Raw genomic sequence first — 27,888 nt, forward strand, 5'->3', positions numbered from 1 at the left:
TGGAATATGAATAAATGCTCAGCTTAAATATACATATTACTGAAGTTGTACAATCTCTTACATAAGTTGCACAGTCTCCTTTAGAGTGTAAGGATGGTTAAATGTGAGGATGAAGACTTATTGATAGAAAATAAAATTTGAAGTATAAGAATTCTTGGCTTCTTAGCAATATAGGTAATATGATTGTATTAAGGTTACCATAGCTAGATTATTCATATGAAGGTAACCCAGACTTCCAGTTTTGTTTACTGCTGAAAAACAAGATTGGCGAATTTGTGGGACAGAATTACAACCCATCTCTAAAGAGGTAATGAAATTAATTTGAAGTGATTGGTCTTGTGTATATGTGTTGTTTTTGAGAATTTATCAGCAAAGGATAACAAAGCTGTAGCTATACAAAATGAGTTATAGACTTAGAATGAAATCAATTCTAATTTTATAGAAAGACAAGCACAGATTTTGATCTGTTTATCGTCTCATGAGGAATTAGAGCTAGATTAGCAGTCCTTGTATTTATAGGAGTTAGATTGTGTATAATATTATGAGTGGCAGTAGGACTTTTGCCCTAGACTTCCTGAGAAAGAATGTGAAGATTTCTTTTTTGTCTAATTAATTGCCTTTATCTTCCAGGGAGGGATTGAGAATGAAAAGGGAAAGAGGGGAACCTACCTACTCGTCGTCTTTGTTGATTATTAAAACGCATTTTCAGTTTCTATTTGGGATTTTTTTTTTCTTTTCATTTTTAGTTTCATATGCCTTATATTCCTAAAAAAATTTTCCAAACTTCTATTTTAAAATATTAATCTTTTCCATAGGAACACAATCTTGGTTCATCAAAGTATCAAACCAGAAGTGTTTTTCAACATATAAAAATTGTTTTCCTAGCCATTTTGACTTGACTTAAAATTGATGTTTATTCTCAGCCCTTATTTGATCTGTTAGTAGCATTTGACATAGTTGATCACTTCTTCCTCCTTGTTACATTTTTTCATTTCCCTTCTATACCATACTCTCTTGGTTTTCCTCTTACCTCTTTAGTTGCTCCTTCTGTTTCTTTTTCTATTTCTCTTTGTTTTGCCTGACCTTTAATACTGGAGTGTCCTAGACCTCAGTCCTTAAATTATTTTTTTATCTTCACTTTTTTTCAATAATATCTAGTCTCACAGCTGTAAATACTGTTTGTTCATGATTCCTAAACTTACATCCCCAGCTCAGACTCCTAAGCTCTAGGCTCATATTAATCCACCTATTTGATGTCACCACTTGTATATCTAATAAATATTTCAGATCAAGTCCAAACCTGAACTACAGTTCTTTTCTCCCCAGACCTGTTCTGCCCATAGTCTTCTCCATCTCAGTTGGTTGCAACTCTGACTGTCCCAGCTAAAAACTTGGAATCCATCCTTAATTTCACACCTACCTGCTCACTGGTGTACCTGTGCATGTGCTCACACACCACATCCAGTTCATGAGGAAATCCTCTTGGCTCTACCTTCAAAATATATACATATTAGCATTTTTTACCAGTGACTGGTGTTTAGTTTAAGCCACCTTCATCGCTTACTTGGATGATCTGTAGCTTTCTAACTGGTCTCTTTGCTTTCTTTTTTGTTTCCCTACAATCTTCTCCATACAGCAGCCAGAGTGATTCTTACAAAAATAAGTCATATTGTGTCTCTTCCCTGCTTTTTAGACCCTTCAGTGGTTCCCCATTTCACTTAGAATCTTTATCATTGGCCTACTATGCCTTAGACTGTTAATGGTGATGGAGCTCTGCATTACTTCTCTCATTTCCTCTCCTGCATCTCTCTCCTGTGCTTGTTCTGTTTCAGTCATGCTGGCCTCCTAGCTATTCCTTTAACACATTAGAGTAACCCATTGCATTGGTTGTTTTTTTCTGTCCATGACATCTTTCTCTGCATGGTTTACTTCTTCAGGCTTTGCTCAAATATCACTTTCTCAGTGAGGACTGTCTTGATCATCCTATTTAAAATTGTAGCTGTCCTTGCCCCCTGCACCGTACCCCCTGATGTTTTAACCTTTTTTTTTTTTAATAGCACTAACCACCTTTTAGAGTACTATCTAAATGACTTATTTATTATGTTTGTTGTTTATTGAATGTCTTCCTCTTCCAGTGTAAGGTCGAGGAGGGCAAGGTTCTTTATTTCATCTGCGTATCCCAAGCAATAGATATTTGCTCCTGTTTGTTGTTAGAGAAAAGGAAGGGAAATCTCATTTCTTCATTTGTCTGAATTTTTCTAGTAGTGTTTTTTTTAAAAAGTTGTTTAAAAAAATTCCCCCCCCCCCACTTTAGTGTAACTATTTTGACTCTTCTCCTTGAATGTCCAAGGATTCTATTTGAATTATAAGTTGAATGTAGTTAGGGAATCAGGGTAGTGTAATTTTGTGGTGGTGTTACAGTGAATTCCTCCTTAGATCCTTTGAGGTTTCTTTCAAAGCCTGTTTTAGAAATCCAAATCCTATATTAGTGTATATTCTATCTAGAGTTTTATATTACAAGAATTTCCTGCTTCTCTCAACTTTAAAAGAAATTATAGGTATTATAATAATGGCTAGGTAAAGGTATATAGGCTCATCCTTGTATGTGGAAAGAACTGACTTTTTCCTGATTTCATTGTAAATCTAGTTTTGACATTTATGCAATTATTTGTGTATTCTTTTTTCTTTTATTTTCTTTAAAGGCTTTTATAGTAACAACTATATGAGGCTGTAGAGGCAGATTAGAATAACTAAAACTGGAGCAAGAGGGAACTGGAAAGTTACATATAAATACATGTGCACTGAGATGCAGGTCTAACCATCATGAGTGGTCTTGGGCCCCAGATCATGTAATTTTTCTTAATGCTGCATCTGTCCATCCAATAAACAAATGTTTACTTGGTAACTAAATAAACTAGGCATAGATAGCTAAATGGACCATAGTCTCTGCTCATGTCTCTCAGTTTAGGCAACAAGACTGCAAGTTGAATTGTCATATTGAGTGCCAAGTGTTCTATTTGATGTGAGCATAGGGTGCTTTGTGGAGGTGGTGGTGGCAGGTGCTCATTCCACTGAGAAGGTGGCACTTCAGTGTCACAAACTTACTGTGTGAACAGTGTCTTTAAAACCCTGAGCCTTTTTATTAGGCTCTTAAATTTGTATTCTTCTGCATCCTTTTTACAGATCTTGTAAAATTGCAGGGTTTTAATGGAGATAAAATACAACGTGAAATACTTTTCTAAACACAGCCCGCTCTATTTTCATTAAACAGTTCTGACATTCAGCAATTTGCTAAGGTTTCTTCCAATTCCAGATTCTGTGATTCTGGGGTTGTAGCTCATTTCCTGTTAATGGTTTTTCTCTTTACTAGTTCATTATTACTATTCTGTATTATTATAACAACTGCTGTATCATACATGCAGGTGCCCCATGCGGATTGTAAAATACAGTGAAAATATATGGCAAAATTATTTTCATTATGTACTAAAACGGATTCTTTTGTTAACGGAGAAGCCTGGAAAAGTTATAGGTGGGATTTGTTTAGCAGCCTAAGATATGTCATAGACAAATAGAACCCTGAAAGACCCAATATGCAGTTATTTACCTGCTCTGATTTGCAGGCTATCCTGTAGTTTAAGTACCATTTCCAGTTCCTGAAAAGGATAAAGGTGAATAGCCATGAAAGGGGGAATATGGTCTCTGATTATAATTTTTGACAATTTTGTCTAGGCTTAGCCGTGGATGTCCCTACCATCTTGCTCCTTTCTTCCATTGAGTCTGCTGATAGTCCCATCTTGGTCATCCTGACCGTATTATCAGTCACAGTGTTCTTTCCTCATAGATATCTACTCTCCCCCTGTTATGAACCATGAAGTTTACAGTGCTCTCTTCTCCCTAAATGTATTGACCATGACATGCCACTGATATGATAAGCATTGCAGTTTAACTGCTTTGGTTAAACATTTTAATTCTTTAAACAGTGATGGTAACTATTTTATTTTCCTATCATGTCAAAACCTACTGCAGTGATAAGATTCAGTTTTTTAGATAGGGTGGCTTAATATTATTATGTAATAAACATACATTCAGCATCTTAATACTTCTTTGTATTGATTGCAGAGTTGGCTCTGTTTGTTCTTAGAAGAGTCAGACAGAACTGTCCTTGATGACCTTGGAAAACGAAGTGGATTTTCAAATAATATCCTGTCATATTGTGTAGCACTGTGGTCCAGACTGAAATAATGAAGAAGTTAGGAAAAGTGTATTTGACATAAAATTTTTGGAAAAGGGCAAGAGTATTGAAGTGCTTAGAATTTGGACTTGCTGTTTTATTTGTTGATCATAGGCCTGTTTTAACTTTTTTTGCTCATTTTTCAAACCATTTCAAATTCATGTTTGAAGGATGTGATAACTTAATCTTATTACTGCTTCTTTCCCTTTTGTTCCCATAAAATGAAAATGAAAAGAGATTGTGTTATTTTCTTTAACATTATAGATTATTATAGCTGACATTTATTGATTACTGTCAGTCACTATGCTAAAATTTTTGTAAGTATTTTGAAATTTGTCATATAGCTCTATGGGAGAGATTGTCATCTGTATTTTGTAGATGACATTGAAACACAAAGAACTTATTTGATATTACATAGCTAGTGTAAGAAGTAAAATACTGAATTCAAACACTGACAGTTTAAAAAATTCCATTCCATTGCTTCTTAGCATAAAGGTGTTAAAGAAACCCAATTCTAAAGGACCCAGAACTTACCAACAAAGTAAGGGGTGGCTATTCACATTACAAAATGATTTAATGAGAGATTTATTTAAAAAAATTTTTTTTAAGATTTTATTTATCTGAGAGAGAGAGAGCACAGGCATAGGGAGGGGCAGCGGGAGAGGGAGAAGCAGGCTCCCCACTGAGCAGGGAGTCCGATGTGGGACTCTATCCCAGGACCCAGGGATCATGACCTGAGCTGAAGGCAGATGCTGAACTGACTGAGCCAGCCAGGCGCCCTGAGAGATTTATTTTAAAAGATTTTATTTATTTGTTTGTCAGAGAGAGAACACAAGCAGGGAGAGGGGCAGAGGCAGAGGGAGAAGCAGGCTCCCCACCAAGCAAGGCGCCTGATGAGGGACTTGATCCCAGGACCCTGGGGTTAGAACCTGAACTGAAGGCAGACGCTTAACTGACTCATCCACCCAGCATCCCAGCCCGAGAGATTTATTTTAAAAAGCAGGTTTCCAGGGTATGTACTCTCTGTTTTTTTCTGGTCAAAAATGCAGAGGGAGCCATCTCATCTTAGAGCCACCTCTAGGAGTTTTGTCATTTATTGAGTTACAGGTCAGTGGGCTGTCCCTGATCCAGCCATTGTCCTTTCTTTGCCAGAATAGCCAAGCATTGCCTACAGTGGTTAAAGCTGTTGATCTGAAAGAGGAAGTTGCCTGGGGATGGTAGGTGCCATGATGGACATTATTTGAAGGACTGTTGTATAGATTGTTTCATTTCACTTATTCATTTATTATACATGTTCCAGGATGGTTCTCTTGCATTACTGAATAGAAGTAATAAGGAGGCAAAACTTACCTCAGAATGTAGGGATAAGAGAAAGGAGAGAGAGAGACTCTTAAGGGTTGTATTCTTTGTGGCATGGTATATGCTGTGGTTAGTGATACACACAGCCCCTCATTTAACCTTTACAACTTGTGTAAGTAGGCATTTCTTTACTCATTTTACAGATGAAGAAACTTAGATAAAATACTAAATAAGTGAGTGGTGGAGAATTTGAACTGAGATGATCTTTCCATATACTTTTCTTTTTATACTAAGGAATATTCAGTTAACTAGTTTGCCTTACACATTAGCTACTTAGCTATCACTACAAGTTGTGTGTGTGTGTCTGCTTTGCTATTACTACGAGTTTTCACACACATCTTAGATGACCAAGAACAGAGATTTTTTTTTAGAAAAGGTGAAATGTTGAAGAACCTCTAAGGTAAAGTTTCAGATTCTTTGAATATATGATTACAGAGGGCTTTACTTTTAAATGCAGGTAAGACACATTTTTCCTTTTGTGTTTGTACCTCTCTTTAAAATGTTGTTTTACGGGACACCTGGCTGGCTCAGTTGGTGGAGCATGTGGCTCTTGATCTCAGGGTTGTGATTTTGAGCCCCACAGTGGGTGTAGAGATTACTTAAAAAAATAAAATCTTTGGGCGCCTGGGTGGCTCAGGTGGTTGGGCGACTGCCTTCCGCTCAGGTCATGATCCTGGAGTCCCGGGATCGAGTCCCGCATCGGGCTCCCTGCTCGGCAGGGAGTCTGCTTCGCCCTCTGACCCTCCCCCCTCTCATGTGCTCTCTCTCTCATTCTCTCTCTCTCAGGTGGCTCTTGATCTCAGGGTTGTGATTTTGAGCCCCACAGTGGGTGTAGAGATTACTTAAAAAAATAAAATCTCTACAAAAAATGTTGTTTTACAAAAGTAAATTAGTAGAATTGCACAATGAAATAAGATTGAGGAATATACATAAAGTTTCTATCAAATTGTATGTTTACTAGAAATCAATGATTAAATCAAATCTTAAGCTGGTCATTTCAACTAATATGCTTGAAAGAAATTGAAGATTGAGTAAAGCTAGGTTAAATACATGTTACAAGTAAATGAAGAATATTTCTGACAGAATAAATAATTGTGGGGTTTCTTTCTTGACCCAACAAACATTTTGAGTGTCTGTATTGCTATGGGGAGCTCAGATAAGTGAGAGAAGTGGACAGTGATAGAGGCATGCATGAGGTATTGTGAGGGCACAGGACGGACGTGTAATTAAGCTGGAGTGGGTGGAGGAAGAGGTTCCCAGAAGACCCTGCCTCCTGGGAAGATGATGTCTGAATTTCTTTCTTTTCCCCCTTTATTGGCTTTAAAATTATTTAAAAATTCATAGTTCTTGCAAATACTAAACAATCCAGAAGTGTAACTAGTAAACAGTGTAAATCCTTATTTACACTTTTTGTTCTCCAATCCTCATTTTTCAAAGTTATAGGTAATAGACTGGTAAATATGCTTCCAGATTTTTCCCTGTGCATTTACCAACAGGTTTTTTTTTTCCTCCACACAATTGGGTTCATACTATATATAATTTTGTAACTTGCTTTTTCCCCCCACATGTAATAGTCTATCACATGTATGTTTCTATCCCAGTAGATGTAGATAAATCACATTTGAAAACTTGCTGCCTCAAAGATGGGGATGGTTGTACCCTCATTTATTTACATAATTTCCTATTTCTGGACATGTAGGTTTTCAACCTGTTACAAAGAGTGAATATCCTTATGCAGATATATTTGTTTTCTTTTATGAATTAAGTTTTATTTTTTATTTTTATTTTTTAACCATTACTTAATTTTATTTTATTTATTTTTTTGATGTAGTGTTCCACGATTCATTGTTTGCATATAACACCCAGTGCTCATTGCAATACATGCCCTCCTTAATGCCCATCACTGGGCTAACCCATCCCCCCACCCCCTCCCCTCTGAAACCCTCAGATTGTTTCCCGGAGAACATAGTCTCTTATGGTTCGTCTCCCCCTTTGATTCCCCCCCCCTTCATTTTTCCCTTCCTTCTCTTAGTGTGCTTCATGCTATTCCTTATGTTCCACATATAAGTGAAACCATATGATAATTGACTTTCTCTGCTTGACTTATTTCACTTAGCATAATCCCCTGCAGTTCCATCCATGTCGATGCAAATGATGGGTATTCATCCTTTCTGATGGCTGAGTAATATTCCATTGTATATATGAACCGCATCTTCTTTATCCATTCGTCTATTGAAGGGCATCTCGGCTCCTTCCACAGTTTGGCTATTGTGGACATTACTGCTATGAACATTGGGGTGCATGTGCCCCTTTTCACTACATCTGTATCTTTGGGGTAAATACCCAGGAGTGCAATTGCTGGGTCATAGGGTAGCTCTATTTTTAAATTTTTGAGGAACCTCCACACTGTTTTCCAAAGTGGCTGTACCAACTTGCATTCCCACCAACAGTGTAAGAGGTTCCCCTTTCTCCACAACCTCTCCAACATTCGTTGTTTCCTGCCTTGTCAATTTAAATGATAAGTAGCATATATAGGCAGGTGAAGGGGAGTTAAGATTAATGTGAAGGAAAAATGTTTCCTAGGCTAAGGGAACAATTTAATTTGAAAAACACTGTGGAAGAAAATGATACTTTTAGTTAAGGGAGAAACATTTCTGTTTCTATGCTTTGGAAGTATAGCACCTCTTGTTCTCTTGAACTTTGAACTGTATGCTAGAGTATCTTGTTTTATGGAATAGGCATCTCTTTGCTGAATAATTTACAGTTGTATAATTTTCTTATTTTGGAGATTAAAAACTTTTTTCAGTAATTGTTACCAGATAGAAAAGTAGAATTACAAGCTGATAAAAATGATTATTTGGACATTATTACATAGAGGTTAAGTGGGTAGTTCTGGGAATAGAGTTTATATTTTAGCTATCTTTTTCTTAGTTCTGTTATCTAATTGAGAATTTCTCACTCAGGTTTCAAAATAACTTTTTGGGTGGTTAGTCCCCCACTGTTGTCCATTTGAAACAAATTTGGTTAATTCATAAAATAACTACTGGGAAGTTGCTAGTTTATCAAGTAGGTACCTGAAAATGGGATAGATGACTTAAAGTAGATGAATTGTGTTTTGTTACATCTTAACTCTTAAGTGTAAAATCTTATTATCCTTAAAAAGTTTTAGTTGCTGCTGTTTTGTTCCAAATTTCCAATTTTGGAATGTTGCCTGTAGTGTGATATCAAGTACTAATAAGTATTATAATTTTATAATTCTCCTGACAGTTAAGAGTATCTAGTGATTTCTTAAAAATACATGAGAAAGAAAATGGTTCATTAAACAAGGCTGACATTTTTCTGAACTATTTATAAAAGTAAAAGCCTTTCCTTTTTGGTTGCCAAGGTGCTCTGTTATTTGATTAGATGTGTTCTATTGAATAGAAATCCAAGTTTTGTTAAGGCTCAACTTTTAAAATTTTTCCTCGTTAAAAAAAAAAAACATGCTAAGTACTTCTTATTAGTGTTATTAATTTGAATAACATGAATGTTTTGAATCAGTCAGCCTAATGTGTTCTCTCATTACCTTAAATAATAGTTGTATTATCTGTTACATTGCATGTTTATGAAGTACTTATACTTCATCCTAAGGTAATTATTACTTAATGTGAAGTGTAATTTTTAAGCATTCATATCTTTTTTCATTTAGAGTTATTTTCCAAGAGTAAAGTAACATTTAAACACATCTGATAACTTAGTGGGAGAGGGAGGAGGCCGGAGGGTGGATGTGGGGAGGGACTGGTGGCAGGTGGGGGGAACTTAAAAAAAAATAATAAACACATGATAACTTATTTTATATATGATTTTTCTAGGGCTGCTTTGGAAGAAGTAGAAGGAGATGTGGCAGAATTGGAACTAAAACTCGATAAGGTGAATTTTACTTAAAAATTTTTTAAAACATTAATTCTTAATTTACATTAACAATGATTTGGGCCTTTAATACTAAGTGGTTCATGTCACTTTTTTTTATCTCTATGAGGATAAATGTTATTATCCCAATTTTACACATGAGTAAATTGAGGCTACAGACATAAAATAGCTTGTTGAAAATCTAAGGGCCAGAGCAGGAATTTGAACAGCATCTGACTTCAAAGCTAACTAGATATCTTTTATATTGTTGGAATTTTGTTTTCTTCTTCTCCATCAAAAAGACTGCATGTATCTTTTTGATGCTTAGTGGTTTTCATACATAACCTGACCATTCTTGTTTATAAATGTGGGTGTGGACACATTAAATATAAATAAAATTTAAAATACTGATTCCATTTTTTAAAGCTAATGCCAGAAATGCTTAGTATATATTTAATAATTGATATTAAGTGGTCATATTCTATTTGAGGGTAAATGTTCATTGATTCCTATCTTCTGTATTAATTATTGATCATCTTTTTTTTTTCTCTACCCAAGAAATATTGCTATAAAGCAGGAAGAAATGTGAGAATGAGTAAGACATGGCTTCTGGTTTCAAGTAACCAGTAACTGTTTAGTGAAATATCTTTCTTAAAATTTATGGAGATAAATCAGATGCACATACCTGAAATACCTTTACTGAAAATAACTTCCTACTTGTTTAATTATTATTGTAAATGGTATTGCTATGTAAAGCAGTGCTTCTCAAACTGTACTGTGCATAGGAATCACCTGGGGATCTTGTAAAAATACAAATCCTGATTCAGTAAGTCTGGGGTACCTGAGATTCTGTGTTTCTAATCACCTAGATTCCAGGTGACACCAATGCTCTTGTTCCACGGACTGCACTTTGAATAGAAAGATATAAAATAATTAAGCTGAAGGTTTTCAAATGTTTTGAAATCATGAAATATTGTGTATGTATATAATGTAAATGGTATAGAGACTATATAAATTAGTAGTATTAATTATGAATGTAAAACCAAAATTTTAGAAAATAGTAATTAGTTATTTTTGTGTTGTACTCTATAGTTTTTTAAACACTTTGATATATAGTATGTTCTTTGATTTTTACAATAATTCTGTGAGGTAGATAAGACAAGTGCTATTATTCCCATTTTATAGATGAGGATACCAAAGCCCAGAAAGTGAAGGGAACTTGCTTCAAGTCAGAGGTAGAAGAGGCAGAACCAGGGTCAGGACTCACATTTTTATTCTTAGTTCAGTGCTCTTTTTGTGCACCACTGTACTTCTGGATCCATATTGGGGGGGTACTTTGCCGCTTGGAAATGTTTTGAGGAACACTGAGAAGCTTCTTGGCAAGTGTTTTTTTAAAATTATGTTATAATTTTTGGTAAGGATATTTTCAAAAATATTTTCAAATATTTCTCTTTAAAATCACATATAGGATTATTATTGTTGTTATTATTATTTTACCCAGAGGTATTACATTTATTTTAAACACTCTGAAATAAAGCTTTTAACCATAAGGTAGGCAACAGAAATATAGTCTTGATTTTCTAGTAGATTTATGAGAGAGTATGTAGAAGGACAAGGCTTTTTTTTTTTTTTTTTTAGATTTTATTTGAGAGAGCGAGACATAGAGCATGAGCAGGGGAGAGATGGAGAAGCAGGCTCGGCTCCCCGCTGAGTAAGGAGCTGACACAGGGCTTGATCCCAGGACCTTGGGATCATGACCTGAGCCGGAGGCAAATGCTTAACTGACTGAGCCACCTGAAAGACACCCCTGAAAGACAAGGCTTTTTAAAGAATCATAGAGTAGTTTAATCAGGATATCTATTCTTTTTGGGTAGAACTGCATGTAAATCATGTGAAACATTTTGTGTGTTCATTGGGGGGGTCCTCAAAATTTGAAGTATCTAAACCGATAGAATCCACTACCAGCATTTTTGTTACCGATTTTGCTTTTGTGAGCAGCTCCTCTCCCCACTCCCACCCCCTTTGTGTCAAATTTGGTTGAAGTTGGGAGACTGGTAGAATCTTAAAACCAAGAGATTCAAGTTTAAAACAAATTATTAAAATATTGGCAATCAGTACTAAGATCTCTAAGCCCTTTCTAGAGTATTTATTACCCAAAGGCTAATAAGGGCATCATGGAAATTTTAGCATTTAAAAAAATATTGTCTTCCACCCGAATAGAAGGTCTATAGTTACTTTTATATTTCTCTAGTTTAAGATCTTGATTTCTTATAAAATGTACCTCTCCCAAATTCTTAAGTTAGTATCTATCATTTCACTTTAGAATTTTGAGGAGTTAGCACAGAGAGGAGAACCAGAGAGGAGGAAGAAATGGTTGTTATTAAAGGTGGAGGCACTGAAGGACTAGTGGAGGGGAGGGGTTGCCCAAGATTAGTTTAGTGATTTCATAACTTTGTGCAAGGCAAATTCCAGCTGTAATATCTTTGTAAAATCATGCCACCAACAGGTTAAACTAGCTTGATGACTTAGCTTTTATTTATTTTGCTTATAATATGTTACCAATAGTTACACTCATTGTGGAGAATAATGCTTTATGAGTGGCATTGTTCTGCTGGGTCCAATGATTTGTCCGTTCTGCCAGGCATTCTGGCATTGACAGCACCGTAGAGCATCATGGTGGCCGTCTAGATGTAATTTCTGTATCTGGTGCGTCTTCTCACTGGAATGTTTGTTCCCTCTCTGGTGAGCAGATCCTCTTTAAATCACAGCTCAAGTACTACCAAACTTAGGTTCTTTTTCTTGTATTGCATTCTTTGTTGCACACACTTCCATTTAAATTATTATAATATTATTGTAGTCTTTGGGTTGTAGCATGGTCTAATAGTTAAGAACACAAAGCCTGGAGTAAGGCCACCTGCATTTGAATCTGACTCTACCACTTACTAAGCTGTTTGGCATTGGGCAAGTTCCTCAACCTTCCTATGCCTCAGTTTCTTCATCTCCAAAAAGCAAAATTAGAGTTTCTATCTCGTAGGGTTATTATGAGAATAAGGTGTTTGAGTATATGTTCGTGCTTAGCATGGTTCTTAGCACATGTTAAGTTCTAAATAAATGGTAATGATGGTGTCTCTTCAGCAAATCATTAGCTCCTTGAAGAAAAAAGAAAACCCTCATTTGATGCACACCATGTATCAATTGCTAAGTTTTACTTATATTATCTCCAACTGTCACAACAATGTTGCAAAATTGGTATTATAACCCAATTTGCCCATGAGAAAAATGAGACTTAGAGAGGTTGTTATTTACTTAAGGATGGTCAGCGGATAAGTTGTTTATATCCTCATCACCTGGAAAAGCGCCTATGGCATACGTATCACTTAGTACCAAAGAACTTTTGAATGATTTGGGGCTACTAGCTTGATAATTTTGACTAACTTGACATATACTCTTGGGTAAGAATCTTCCCTCTTTGTAGGCTTATATTATTCAGTTATACCTGTCATCAGTGTCAGCTACTAAGGATTTTGCTAGCTGGCATAGTTTCTATCACCAGGTCAGTCCTTCCTCCTGCATAGCTGCAGTGTATGTGTGGCTCAGCTATATGACAGTTCCAGTATCTCTCCAACTCCTGTGATAGTGACCTCTATTCTAATTCTGATACCTGTTTTCATGGTCATAGCTATGCCTTACCATTCAAAGTTCTCATCTCGGAAATCTGGAATGCTGATCTCTTACTTTCTTACCTGAGACTCTAGTCTTTCCAGTTCTCATTTCACTCCTACTTCTGTTCTTCAAGCTTAGCTAGCCCTCTAGTCTTTCAGTCTATAAACTTCTGATATTTTAGACACTTTAAACTCCCCTTTCAGTACATTTTTTTTGGGGGGGGGTAATTTTTGGAGATAAAATTCACCTGACATAAAATTCGTCATTTTAAAATGTACAGTTCAGTGTTTCCAGTTTATTCACATTATTGTGCAACCCTCACCGCTATCTAATTCCAGTGCATTTCCATTACCTTAAAGAGAAATCCTGTACCTGTTGGCAGTCACTCCCAATTCTCCTCTCCCTACATCCTCTGGCAACCACTAATCTACTTTCTGTCTGTATGGATTTGCCTATTTTGAACATTTCATATAAATGAAATCATAATTTTTCCTTTTGTGACTAGCTTCTTTCACTTAGCATGATGTTTTTAAGTTCATCAGTACATGTTGTAACATGTTCCAATATTTCCTTTTTATGGCTGAGTAATATGCCTTTGTATAGATATACCACATTTTATTTATCCCTTCATCACTTGATGGACATTTGCGTTATTTCCACTTTTTGGCTAGTATGAATGATACTGCTATGAACCCTTTTAGTCTACTCTTAATTTTATTCCATCATATTTTTCTTCTGGATGCCTTCATTTCCCTTTCATAACACCTACTCCGTAGAATTCTCACTATATTAGTCTAATCATCTGTATTCTCTGTGTCATATCTCGGCTGTAAAGCCCTGTAGGAGAAGTTATACAATTGTTTGGTGAAATCAACTGGTGGAGTTACACATTCCTGGAATTCTTGATGTAAAACAAATTTTCCAAGACTTATTCAGGTTATCTTGTTATCTTTAACAGCTGTTATACTTCTGTTTTCTCATGATTTATCATTTTGTTCTTCTTTCTTAATAGATGACTTTGACTCTATCTTCCTTTTGGTGGGAACACTTTTATTTCTTGCTTCTAATCTAGAAATTTAGAATATGTCCTTCTCTTTTTCCACTTTTCCTCCCATTTGAGTGATAAAAGTATCCCTTTTCCTATGTAATTCCAAACTCTTAACTTCTCAGGACTTTGCTTTAGCCATCTTTCTCCTTTTCTTTCTCTACCACCTCTTCATTTTAAGTAGAAAGTGTTCAAGTTTCCCTGGAACAAAAACAAAATAAGAAAACCAAAAGCAAACAAGAAACCTCTGACAAGGAAATATAAATCTTTAGTAATTACCATGTGCCAGTAATGGTTTGTGCTAAGATCTTTATGTGCATTATCTTAACTCTTTTATAGTAATCTTGTATGGTTTGGTACCATTGTGATCATTTCAGACAGAAGAAACTTAAGGTTACTGAGGCTAAGGTCACTCAGGATCATTTAGATGGTTAAGTAGAGCAGCAGGATTTGAACCTAAACTGACTGAGCCCACAACCCTATGTTTTTAACCATGATGATGTTATATTACCAACCCCTCTCCTTCAGTTATCATGGAACCTTTTAATTTAATTATTTTAAAATTATTTTATTTGTTGAATAATACCTCCTATGTGATACAGATTTCAAAGATACAAAAATGTGTACCCAATGAAAAATTGGTCATCCTCTCATCTCTTTCCTAAAGGAGAACACTTGTGTCCTTCCAGAAATTTTCTAGGCATATAAAAGATTATAAATATTTGTCTTCTTCTCTCCCACTACAACAAAAATATTAACACTGTTCTACATTTTGCCTTTTGAAAAAATACATCTTGGATTTTGGTTTCTGTTATTAATCATTGAGCTGCCTCATTCTTTTTAATGGCTGAATTGTATTTCATTGTATGGATATATCATAATTTATCCAGTTGCCTACTGATGGACGCTTAGATTGCTACCTGTATTTTACTGTGGCTGCAGTGTATGACTTCACAGTGTGTCATGTGGTTTATGTGAAAATATAACTTTATAATACTTCTCTAAAAGTGGAATTGCTAGGGTAGAGGGTATGTGTTTAAAATTTTGATAGCTCTTGCTAAGTTGCCTTACATAGAAATTGTACCAGTTTACATCCCCCTCCCATAAATGTATAAGAGTACTTGTTTCCCCGTATCTACCCTCTTTAAAATAGCAAGTTAATAAACTTTATAATCTTTGCTATTATGTAAAAAAAACACAGTAATTTACTCTTTGTAAAAGAGTAAAATACTCTTTTACTATGAGTGAGATTGAATTTTTTTTTCATGGGCATAGTATGTATTTGAATTTTCTTTATTGGGTATTATCTGTACATAATCTGTTGGCCATTATTTTTCTAGTGGTTGGTTTGATTTTCAGAAATGATTTGTATCCTCTTCTTATAGCAGGGAAATTAGTCCCTTATGATTTGTTGCTGATATTGTTTTCCCATATTGTTGTCTTTTGACTAAGTTTATTGTTTTTTTTCCCTAATAAAAATGTTTTATTTATTTATTTTTAAATAGACTCCATGCCCAGGGTAGAGCCAAATGCGGGGCTTGAACTCCTGACCCTGAGATCAAGACCTGAGCTGATATCAAGAGTTGGACACCTAACCAACTGAACCACCCACACGCCTTGAAATTTTTATTTTTTTTTGTAGTTGAGTTGATTTGTTTCTTCTATGACTTTTGAGTTTTGCAACTTTCTCAAAAAGATTTTTCTTACTTTGAGATTATAAAAAATATTACCTCCTGTTTTAGTTTTCTGATTTAATATTTCATGTTTAAATCTTTATTCCATCTGAAATTAATTGGAGTGTTTGGAATTCAACTTAGTTTCTTTTTTTCTTTTTTCCCCATTAGATGCTAATGTCCCTATGTCATTTATTGGATCACTTTTCCCCCTACTGGCTGGAAGGTTACTTTAATCAAGTACTGCATATTTGTATTGCTTTCTTTTTTTTTAAAATTTTATTTTTTAAGGTTTTTATTTATTTGACAGAGAGATAGAGAGCACAAGTAGGCCAAGTGACAGGCAGAGGGAGAAGGAGAAGCAGGCTCCCCGCTGAGCAGGGAACCCGACGCGGGGCTCGATCCCAGGACCCTGGGATCATGACCTGAGCCAAAGGCAGCCGCTTAACCAACTGAGCCACCCAGGCGCCCCTGTATCGGTTTCTTGACTCTGTATTCTGTTCCAGTGAAAACGTTTGTCTGTTCATGTCCATTACCAGGATTGTAATTACTATACTTGTATAATACATTTTAATAATATATAAGGCTAATGTTCCCATCACATTGCTCATTTTCAGTTATTTTCCCTCTTCTTGCGTGTTGGTTACTCCATATGAATTTTAGAATTAGTTTTTCTGGTTTTTAAGACATTATTTTTTGTAATTTTCTATTTATTTGTAATTTTCAAATTGTTTAAAAGACTGATCTCTGCCAGCATTTCTTGTAGTGAGTTTTTTGGAATGTTTTTTCTATGAGCATGCTTCCTCTGAAGAGAATTCCACGCTAAATATTTTTGAGAAATGCTGCATATTATACTCTTCTTGGATTCACAACACCCATGAGTATATCAAAAGCTCTTTTTTTAAATTTTTTTTTAATTTTTTTTAAAAGATTTTATTTATTTATTTATTTGAGAGAGAGAGCACAAGAGGGGGGAGCGGGAGAGGGAGAAGCAGACTCCCCGCCGAGCAGGGAGCCCGATGCGGGACTCGATCCCGGGACTCCAGGATCATGACCTGAGCCGAAGGCAGTCGCCCAACCAACTGAGCCACCCAGGCGCCCCTCAAAAGCTCTTTAAAGTTCAGCAATAAAGGGCGCCTGGGTGGCTCAGTTGGTTAAGCAACTGCCTTCGGCTCAGGTCATGATCCTGGAGTCCCGGGATTGAGTCCCGCATCGGGCTCCCTGCTCGGCAGGGAGTCTGCTTCTCCCTCTGACCCTCCTCCCTCTCATGCTCTCTGTCTCTCATTCTCTCTGTCTCAAATAAATAAATAAAATCTTAAAAAAAAAAAAAAAAGTTCAGCAATAAAGAAATCCATTTATCTCTTTAAACCCAGAGTTGGCCAGATTTATTTTGTCACAGGATCCTTATTTTGGTATAGGATGTTCCTGTAGGATATTCTGTAGAATATATATTGGGAAATATTGATCTATCATCATGTCTTCCTTCATCTACAGTTCATAACTCACTGTAATCTGACTAACAGCCCCCCAGTCAGTTTCTCTTACAATTATTCTTGCCAAGGATGCTGGTGACTTTGTCACCAAGCTCAATAGACATTTTTAAAGTCTTTTTAAAATTTGACTTTATGGATTTTCAAGCTGTTCATCATCCATCTTTTGATACTTTGTTCTTTTTTTACTTTGGTGAAATTATTCTGTTGCTTTTCCTCCTACTTTTCCTCTTCCTCTTTCGTTTCCTCTGTGAGTTTTTCACTCTGCATGCTCTGTCCCCTGCTTTCTGTCTAGGTTGTAGCACTGCAGCACTGATAACTATATATATGCTGATGACTCCTCTCTCTGTATCTACAGCACAGGCCTCTTTTTTGAGTTTGAAACATCTGTTTTCACGTGTTTGATCAGCTTTCCACTTGGCTTATATCAGAGGCCCATCTAGTTCAGGGCCACCTCACAGGCCTAACACAGTGAAAACAAGTCTCTTGCTGGCCAGTTTAATGTGTCTTTGTGTGAATTAGCAGATACAGTCCATGGCAAGCAGAGCTCAGGCTGGATTTCAGCTCCTATTTTTTTCCCTCGGTGGGACACAGTCTACATAACTGAACTACATAAGGGTACTCGACTGTAATTCTTGAATTTGTCTCTCCATTTCTCTCCCTGCTTACTGCCTTAATTCAGCCTGTCATGGTATTTGGTCTAATCCCTTTATCTTTATTCTTTCTATTTCCCTGTCTTTCCTTTTGCTCCTTTTAGGTCATCATTCTAAGATGGAACTCTGGTGAACTCACCAATTAGTGTCTTCACTTGTTTCCTGTTTCCTTTCATTCAAAATGTGAACATCTTAGCATTGCACACAAAGGCTTGTCCTGATCTGGCCCTTGCATACATTTTCAACATCACACCTTTAATGCCCCACATTTTCACACTGCACTAAGCTACTTAGTGCCTCTGGTTTGCCCTGCCCAGGTAGGTTCTGGACTCTTCCTAGAGTAGTATCTTCCCATTACTCTTGTTTGATTGGCTAATTTTTGTTGGTCTTCAGGGCTTTCCTTAAGTGTTCTTTACCAGGAATCCTTCCCTGAGGCCCATAGTCCTGGTTAGATGTTCTTCTTTTGTTGATCATGTGTGGTTTTGTCATGCATAGCAGTTGTGTTTGTGCTGTACAGAATTTATCTGCTTGTCTACTGGTTAGAATTAGCTTCTGAGAGCTGACATTATGTTTTTCATTTCTGTTCTTCTAGGCCCTAGGGTAACAGTTTTAAATTATACTCCTGAGATCCTTTAGATGTTTTCTAAAGTTCTTTTTTTTGCTCTTTACCCTCTTCTTGGTGCCCCCACCATTACCCTCTCAGCATCCTTCCTTTATCCACTTTTTTAAAATACCTGTATTCACCCAAGATTTAATTTTTTAAAGAAAATGTTCTGTGTTTGAATGAAAGGAGAAAAATATGGAACAGAAAAAAGAAAGGGGGGGAGGAAAAGAATCATAGAGAAAGAAAGATGAAACAAAGTCTAGATTTTAAGACTAGCACAATGCCTAAAATCGTAGGCATTGGCGAAATATGGTTGATTAATCAATTCAGATGTTTGTGTTCATAGATTGACACTGAAATGCCTCTCATGACTAACCCAACATACCAGTTTACTCCTCTTTCCTCCAACATACCACAGGTTTTGGGTTTTTTTTTTTTTTAGTATTTTTTTTTAGCATACTGGTTGTTCTACCTGAACTTCCTGTTCTTCCTTCTAAGAGGTGCTTAATAAATTTTTATGGAGTTATTGGATTGAATTTGACTTGATAAAATTATTTGTTGTTGTTACCGTACAGCCTGTGGGTCCTAAAGGGTCAACTCTCCTATGAATTTACTTTGTAAGTCAGAGTTAAAAAGAATAATTTCAGTTAGTCCATTTTGGCTTTTTTGATGAACCATAATTTATTTTAACTAGGCTAACTCATGTTAGCTATTGGTAAAATTATTTTCCACCTGATGTAATGTTTTTCTTTTTCAGCTTGTGAAACTTTGTATTGTGATGATTGATACCGGAAAGGCCTTTTGTGTTGCAAATAAACAGTTCATGAATGGAATTCGAGACCTGGCACAGTATTCTAGTAATGATGCTGTAGTTGAGGTTAGTATTATTAAAATTAGTTAATATGATAAATTCAACAAAATATTAAAGAACTATGCATCCATTTACCATATTAGTAGTTATAGTGGTCCTTAAAATTAGGAGTAGAAAAGCTATCACCTACTGGTGTTGTATAATCTTGTTTTCTTAGTTAGAAGTTGATGGTTGATTTGCATTGTGAATAGAAGTTTACTTCTGCTAGGTGAGCTGAATCATCTGCACGAGGACCTGAGTAGGGAGAGGAGGACTATGCTTGCTAGTAGGAGCTTATAGGGCAAGCAGAGAGCATTTAAATCTTAAGAATAGTATCTAACTCTATGTGTGGGGTTGCATAGGAAAATTCTTGTCAGCTAGCTGTGCTGGGTTAACTTACACCACTTGCTGTACCAAGTGGTATTACGATATTTCTTCCATGAGGAATAATACCTGGTTAGGTAATGGGTGTGCTTTGATGATGATTTGGTTCATGGATGTCTAAATGGGCACAGTCTTGATACACTCTATTTTACCTTTAGGTTTATATGTGCCATTCTTATTTGTTAGCCTACTCCTATTGATGTGACAGTACTAATTCTTTGACTATCCTACCACATGTACACTGGTCCTCTTTGCAGAGCATGCCCCTGACACAATGCCATGAAATCATCCTTGGAAGTAAATGTTACTGTTTACAGTGTAACTAGATGTTTCTGTCAGAAATGCAGAAGTAACATTTTTGTGACCTATTTTCGTGGCTCTTAAATGACTTGGTTTTTCTTTCGGTTTCTTTCTCATAGACAAGTTTGACCAAGTTTTCTGACAGTCTTCAAGAAATGATAAATTTTCACACAGTAAGTGTCAGTAAGTAGGTATTAGTATGACCATGTAAATATTTAGTACTTTCCTTGAATGGTGGTATTTTATAAAATTACTTAAGTTGTAATTCAGTAACTTTGATTTGCCAACTTTTTAGTTGGTGGATCTAAAATGTGTGTATGTGAGTGTGTGTGAGAGAGAGAGACATTTTATTTCTCATTCTAATATAGTGAACTTAATATCAATGAAGTATATACCCATAAGTTATTTTTTTAAGTTGTGCCTTTGTGAGTTTTTAAGGAATTATTTTAAGAATGAAGAAGTAAAAGCCATTATTCTAAATTTAGTTACTTCTTTTAAGATACACAAATATATCCCCTTTGTCTAATCAGTTGCCAGGATTAAAGACTGCTGTATTCCTTGAGCTATTTATATGTGCATTTAAGATTTGAAGACTTTTATTCTAGTTATTCATGAGGGCAAAAGATGCTGTTTTTTTTCTGTTTTCCTTTGCTAAGAACATTTATTTTTATGATTATAGCCAATGCAATAAAACCTAAAATCAGAATAAGAAAAAACCAAAAGATTTAAGGGCTTTTATCCTTCAAGAATGAGGGATATATACTACTTTTAGAATGTCAGGAAATTCCTTTATAAATTCTGTAAAAGTTTACTGAAAGTGTTGTAGCTTGTAAGTTATATACTTCTTTTAAAAACAATTTTTATTGAGGTATAATTGACATGAGTTTCATGTGTATAGTGATTCCATGTAACGATTCTATATTTGCCTATATTGCAAAATGATTACCACAGTAAATTTCACTTAACATGTATCACCACATATAGTTACAAATTTTTTTTCTTGTGATGAGAACTTTCAAGACCCACTCTCCTACCTACTTTCAAATATGCAGTACGGTATTATTATTTTTTAGAAGATTTTATTTATTTATTTATTTATTTGAGGGTGGGGGAGGAGCAGAGGGAGAGGCATAGGCAGACTCAGCACTGAGCTCAGAGCCAGACGTGAGATCATGACCTGAGCTGAAATCAAGAGTCGGCTGCTTAACTGACTAAGCCACCCAGGCACCCCTGCAGTACGGTATTATTAACTATAGTCATCATGCTGTACGATCGGTTCCCACAACGTAGTCACTTTATAACTAGAAATTTACACCTTTTGACCCCCATCACCCCCACCCCTGCCTCAGGCAGCCACCAGACCTGTCTGTTCTCCATATCCTTAAGCTTGTTTTTTTGTTGTTGTTGTTTTAAAAATTTTACGTCTGAGTGCAGTCATACAGTATTTATCTTTATCTCTCTGGCTTATTTCACTTAGCATAATGCCTGTAAGGTCCATCCATTTTGTTGCAAATGGCAGGAGTTCATTAATTTTTATGGCCGAGTATTATTGCATTGTATGTGTATCTGTATATATATATCTATATCTATATCTTCTTTATCCATTCATCCAATGATGGACATTTAGGTTGTTTCCATGTCTTGGCTATTGTAAATAATGCTGCTGTGAACATGGGAGTGCAGATATCTTTTCAAGTTAGTGTTTTCAGTTTCTTCCCATAATACCCAGAAGTGGAATTGCTGGATCATATGGTAGTTCTAATTTTATTTCTTTGAGGAACTTCCATACTGTTTTCATAGTGGCTGTACCAATTTGCATTGCCACCAATAGTGCACAAGGGTTCCCTTTTCTCTGTAATCTCATCAACGTTTGTTATTTCTTGTCTTTGTTTTTTGTTTTTTGTTTTTTTTTGAAGATTGTATTTATTTATTTGATAGAGAGAGCACAAGCAGGGGGAGCAGCAGAGGGAGAGGGAGAAGCAGACTCCCCGCTGAGCAGGGAGCCCAATATGGGGCTCAATCCCAGGACCCTGGGATCACCACTTGAGCCGAAGGCAGACACTTAATGACTGAGCCACCCAGGCGCCCTGTTTTGTTTTGTTTTGTTTTTCCTTGTCCTTTTGATAATAGTCATTCTAACAGGGATGAGGTGGTGTCTCATTGCATTTTGATTTACATTTCCCTGATGATTAGTGATGTAGAACATCTTTTCATGTATCAACCATCTGCATGTTTTCTTTGGAAACAATCTATTCAGACCCTCTGCTATTGAGTTGTATGAGGTTTTTTAAATTTTAATATTAACCCCTTATCAGATATATGATTTGCAAATATTTTCTGCCATCCGGTAAGTTGCTTTTTCACTTTGTTGTTGGTTTCCTTTGTAGTGCAGAAACTTTTTAGTTTGATGTAGTCCCACTTGTTTATTTTTGCTTTTGTTACCTTTGTTTTGGTGTCAAATCCAAAAAAATCATTGCCAAGACATGTCAAGGAGCTTACTGCCTGTGTTTTCTTCTAGGAGTTTTATGAGTTCTGGTCTTCCATTCAAGTCTTTAATCTATTTTGAGTTAATTTTTGTGTTATATGCTTTTAATATTTTTAAAAGCTTAAAATATATGACTGTCATATAATTATTTGGTGTTTCAAAATTTATTAGCAGCTGTTTATAACAAGAATATCAGCACTTACATTCTTTAAATTCTGCTAATTTTTGGTTCTTAGTATATTTGATTTTCTTTTTTGGTCAATAAATTAAGGATAAAGTTATCTGATAATATTTATTTTAATTGTACTTCAAATTTTATCTGTACAAAAATTAGCATGTACAAGTATCTGCTTCAGTTCCTGATTTCAGTTCTTTTGAGTGTATATCCAGGTGTGAAACCACTGGTTCATATGGTACTTCTATACTACTTCCTTCTTGAGGAACCACTAAACTGTTTTTCACAGAACCTGTACCATTTTACATTCCCACCAGCAACATATGAATGTTCCAGTTTTTCACATCCTTGTCAACATTTATTATTTTCCATTTTTTATCATAGCTATCCTAGGAGGTGTGAAGTAGTGTCACTGTGGTTTGGATTTGCATTTCTCTAATGCTTAATGCAGTTGAGCATGTTTTCATGTGTTTATTGGCACATGATATTGTATCTTCTGTCATCATTACCATTGTTGCCCATTCAACTCCTTTGACCATTGTTAAATTGGAATTTTAAAAATTGAATTCTTTGTATATTTTGGATATTAAACTCTTATCAGATAAGTGATATATAAATATTTTCTCCCATTCTGTAAGTTGTCTTTTCACTTTCTTGACAATGTTCTTTGATGCACAAAAGTTAATTTTGATGATATTCAATTTATTTTTTCTTCTGTTGCTTCTGCTTTTGGGGTCATATCCAAAAATCCGTCGCCAAATCCCAGATCATGAAGATTTATTCCTTCATTTTCTTCTAAGAGCTTTACGGTTTTAGCTCTGATATTTTGACCAATTTGTTTTTTTGATGACCTCTTATTCTCTTTTTGCCTTCTGGCAGATTTAGATGCCAGAATATAGTATGTTTGATTTCTTTTTAAATCAGGTGATTGCTTGTATTTAAACTTCTTAAAAAAATGTAATATAGTGAGAATTAATTTTGGGGGGATAAAAGCTATTGATTTGAAATTAACATAACAGGTTAAATGTTTTCTCCATGATATCTTTTGTAATAGTCTTGTTTCTGTTATTTTCTTTAAATCAGTGTAAGTCTTGGGGTGCCTGCGTGGCTCAGTTGGTTAAGCGTCTGCCTTCAGCTCAGGTCATGATCTCAGCATCCTGGGATGCTCAGCCCCCAGCTGAGTCTGCTTCTCCCTCTCCTTCTCCCTCTCCTTCTGCCCATCCCCCTGATCATGCTCTCTCTCTCTCTCTCTCTCTCTCAAATAAATAAATAAAATCTTTTAAAAAAAATCAGTGTAAATCTTATATTATTGCTTTACATAAGAATACCTTGCTCTTTGTTAAAGTTTTATATGTGAAAAGTTATGGTTAAGATAAACACTTGGTAAATAAATTGTTTAAATGTGTATTGGAAGCTTTCTTCTCAAGAAATCTTACTTCAAAGTATTTTAATAATCACTTTCATTTTTCAGTTTATTGTTTCATATAAAGGAATAATAGAATTTGCCATGCCTATATGTAAGGGTGTTATGAGGAACACAGTATGTGAAAGTAGACTCTGGAGAGTGATATTCCTTTCTTCATATCAGTTTTATCAGTTGGCATACATTCAGCAAAACAAACCACTTAGGATATTTCTGATAGAAAGACTTTAATACAGTGAATTGGTTACAAAAATGTTAGAAGGTCTGGAGGAATAAAAAAAAGTTAAGGTGATGCCACCTAGAGATTAGTAAATGTGGGAAGTAGCTATTGCCCCTGGGGCTGGAGAAACAAAAGTGAAAGTGGTGTTTCCCAGAGCCCCTAAGTCCTGCACTTTTGAGAATAGGGCCATTGTTACCTGGCCGGGAAGCCAGGAGCTTGCCTTCTTGTGGCTGCCTCAAGAGTCAAGGAGCCTGTAGTCCCCTGGAAACTGCCCAGATTGGTCGCCAGTGCTGCTCAAAGTTGGTGTGGCTCACAGTTGCTTACTGATATCTGTGTCAGAACAGAAGCAGGAAAAAACAGTGGCTTCCTCTATGTCTTACCTCTTAATCTAACATTGGCTTCCATTGGCAGAATCTAACCTCTTTGTATGCAAGGAGGCCTAGGAAATATGTTTTGCAGATTTCTAGTACCTGGCAGTATAGAGGAGGAGCCCATGGAAGGGTGATGTAGTGGTGAAAACCAACAATTAACCAGCGCAGCAACCATAAAGGCTATAATTTGAAAATATTTTTGGTGGGCATGAGCATTTCTGAGTCTTTTCCAGAGAAATCTAGTTTTCACCTTCACAGGATATAACAGGATGAATCTGGAGGTAGGTGGGAGGGTCACGGCAAGGTGGGGGGGATAACCATTTTCCAATCTTGGCTTTAATAATAAAAACCAATTGCACTGAGGAAAAAAATATTTTTGGCAGGCCAATTATTGTGCAATTTAATGATTTTTATCCTTAAAACTTCTTATATGACTTTCCTTTTTTCCATATTCTCCATATCCAATATATTAGCAAAATATACCCCAAATCCATCTAATAGTAGTTTCTCTGTCACCTCCACATCTAAACTACTACCACTTCTTGTTTAGGATTATATCATGGCCTCCCAACTTGTGTTTCTGCTTCTTTTCTTGCCCTTCTACAATGAGTTCTGTATACAGAAGCCAGGAAGAACTTAATTTTAATTTAATTTTTGAGAGAGAGAGCGTGCCAGTGAGTGGGATGGGGGACAGAAGGAGAGGGAAAGTAAGCAGGCTCCACATTTAGCATGGAGCCCGATGTGGGGCTTGATCTCATGACCCTGAGATCATGACCTCAGCCAAAATCAAGAGTCGGATTCTTAGCTTTGCGCAGTGGCAGTATTGTAGCCAATGAGGTTTTTCCGAGGCGCGATTATTGCTAATTGAAAACTTTCCCCAAAGACGAGGTTCATATATACAATGGAATATTACTCAGCCATCACAAAGGATGAATACCCACCATTTGCATTGACATGGATGGATCTGGAGGGGATTATGCTAAGTGAAATAAGTCAAGCAGAGGAAGAATTATCATATGGTTCCACTCATATGTGGAACAGAAGGAATAGCATGGAGGCCATTAGGGGAAGTAAGGGAAAACTGAAGGGGGGGAAATCAGAGGGGGAGATGAACCATGAGAGACTCTGGACTCCAAGAAACAATCTGAGGGTTTCAGAGGGGAGAGAGTAGGGGGATGGGATGGCCTGGTGATGGGTATTAAGGAGGACATGTGTTGTAATGAGCATTGGGTGTTATACGCAAATAATCATGGGACAGTACATCAAAAACTAATGATGTATACTGTATGGTGACTAACATAACATAATAAAAATAATAAAAGGCCAGAGATCCACTCCCCCCCAAAAAAGGGTCGGATGCTTAATTGACTGAGCCACCCAGGCACCCGGTCAGGAAGAACTGTAAAAATATAAATTAGTTAACAGCATTCTACTGTTCTAGCTTCCCATCACACTCAGAGTAAAATCCGTTATAACCATGGTCTACCAAGCCCTCTGATAACTCCCTGATCTCATCTCTACTCTCTACTTGGCTGTAGCTACTTGGACTCTGTTTTTCTTTAACATACCAAAGTAGTTCTCATCTTAGGGCTTTTGCACTTGCTATCTATTCTGTGCAGAATATTCTTCCTTCATATCTATGTATGGCTGTTTTCCTTAAAATATTCCTTCTCTTCCTATGGATCTCCTTCACTTTATTTAGGTTACAACCTCTCAGAGAAACCTTCCTTGACCACCCTATGGTCACTTTATGTCATTTTACTCTGCTTTTTATACACATACACACACCCACACACACATGTGAGTGTGCCATGCACACACACACAGATGATGTACAGATATGTGGGTCTGGTTCTTAAATGTATATATGTACTTAATTTATTGTCTGTTCTAAGTTCCATGATTGCAGGCACTTTGTTGTATTAATCTCTGCTACTACCACCTAGAAGATTCTTGGTAGAAAGTAGTTACTCATGGCAGAGTTAAGGAGACCGGCATTATGAAGTTATTAAAACTCTTAAGTGTTTTTTTTTTTTTATAGTTATTAAATGAATAAAAATCTTTTAAATCCGTGACAGCACACACTAGGTAGATAATTTAAAGCAATGTTTAAAAATTTTCTTTTATTGTTTCTGGCACTTGAAAAACTTCAGGATCTCTGTTTTGACTGTAAAATTTATGTTGCTTTAAAAATAATTTGCAAAATGGGGCACCTGGGTAGTTGGTTAAGTGTCTGCCTTCAGCTCAGGTCCTGATCTCAGGGTCCTGGGATCAAGCTCTGCGTTGGGTTCCCTGCTGAGTGGGGAGTCTGCTTCTCCCTCTCCCTCTGCCCCTCCCCCTGCTTATGCTTTCTCTCTCTCTCTCAAATAAATAAATAAAATCTTTTTTTTTTTTTTAAAGATTTTGTTTATTTGACAGACAGCGAGAGAGGGAACACAAGCAGGGGGAGCGGGAGAGGGAGAAGCAGGCCTCCCGCCGAGCAGGGAGCCCAGTGTGGAGCTCGATCCCAGGACCCTGGGATCGTGACCCCAGCTGAAGGCAGATGCTTAACTGACTGAGCCACCCAGGCGCCCCAATAAATAAAATCTTAAAAAAAATAATTTGCAAACCAACAGGAGATTACTCTTTGTCGGCCTGTCTGCTCAGAGGTCTTAAGGCTGTAGGTTGGTGAGCTTGTGTGTGTTTGTATATGTACTACATATGTATAAATAGAAAACTCTTTGAAACTACACTCAGATGTCCAGTGCCTTTCTAATTTTATTTGCATATTTTTTAGAGCATCTCAGAAACTTTCTTACTAATAGATACAAGTATGAAATTCTAAGACCTTGGTTTATTTTAATAACTTTTTCTTTTATAGTTGCTATGCTGTCTGCTTTACCTGGCCTTTTTGTTTCTTGTTAACAAGTACTTTCAATTTTTCCTAGGAGGAGTGACTTGTGTGTACTTGATTCAGAGTTCTTATATATGACGCAAAGATTCTTCCTCCATCATAATACTGCATATTTCACTTTGACTAGAATATACACAGGGATGACACATCTCGTTTACTATAATATATTCCTAGTACTTGC

The 27,888-nt window shown here is 36.2% G+C and overlaps 1 protein-coding gene and 1 pseudogene across 4 annotated transcripts in view; both read left to right on the forward strand.

The window, feature by feature from the left end:
- Positions 1 to 27,888, forward strand: part of ACAP2 (ArfGAP with coiled-coil, ankyrin repeat and PH domains 2) — a 127,759-nt gene that overhangs the window by 21,526 nt on the left and 78,345 nt on the right. For 3 of the 4 annotated variants that reach the window (XM_045903126.3, XM_064578414.1, XM_045903127.3), the window contains exons 2-4: positions 9,442 to 9,499; positions 19,364 to 19,483; positions 20,260 to 20,313. In XM_045903126.3, coding sequence (XP_045759082.1) covers positions 9,442 to 9,499; positions 19,364 to 19,483; positions 20,260 to 20,313 — 232 coding nt within the window. The remainder of the gene's footprint in view (positions 1 to 9,441; positions 9,500 to 19,363; positions 19,484 to 20,259; positions 20,314 to 27,888) is intronic. The other variant, XM_045903128.3, reaches the window with a different exon arrangement.
- LOC123834916 (U4 spliceosomal RNA) lies at positions 25,618 to 25,743 on the forward strand (annotated as a pseudogene).

This window comes from Mirounga angustirostris, unplaced genomic scaffold, assembly GCF_029215605.1.
Source record: "Mirounga angustirostris isolate CCGP_5_RB_7025 unplaced genomic scaffold, mMirAng1.0.hap1 SCAF_1, whole genome shotgun sequence".
Classification (NCBI taxonomy): domain Eukaryota; kingdom Metazoa; phylum Chordata; class Mammalia; order Carnivora; family Phocidae; genus Mirounga; species Mirounga angustirostris.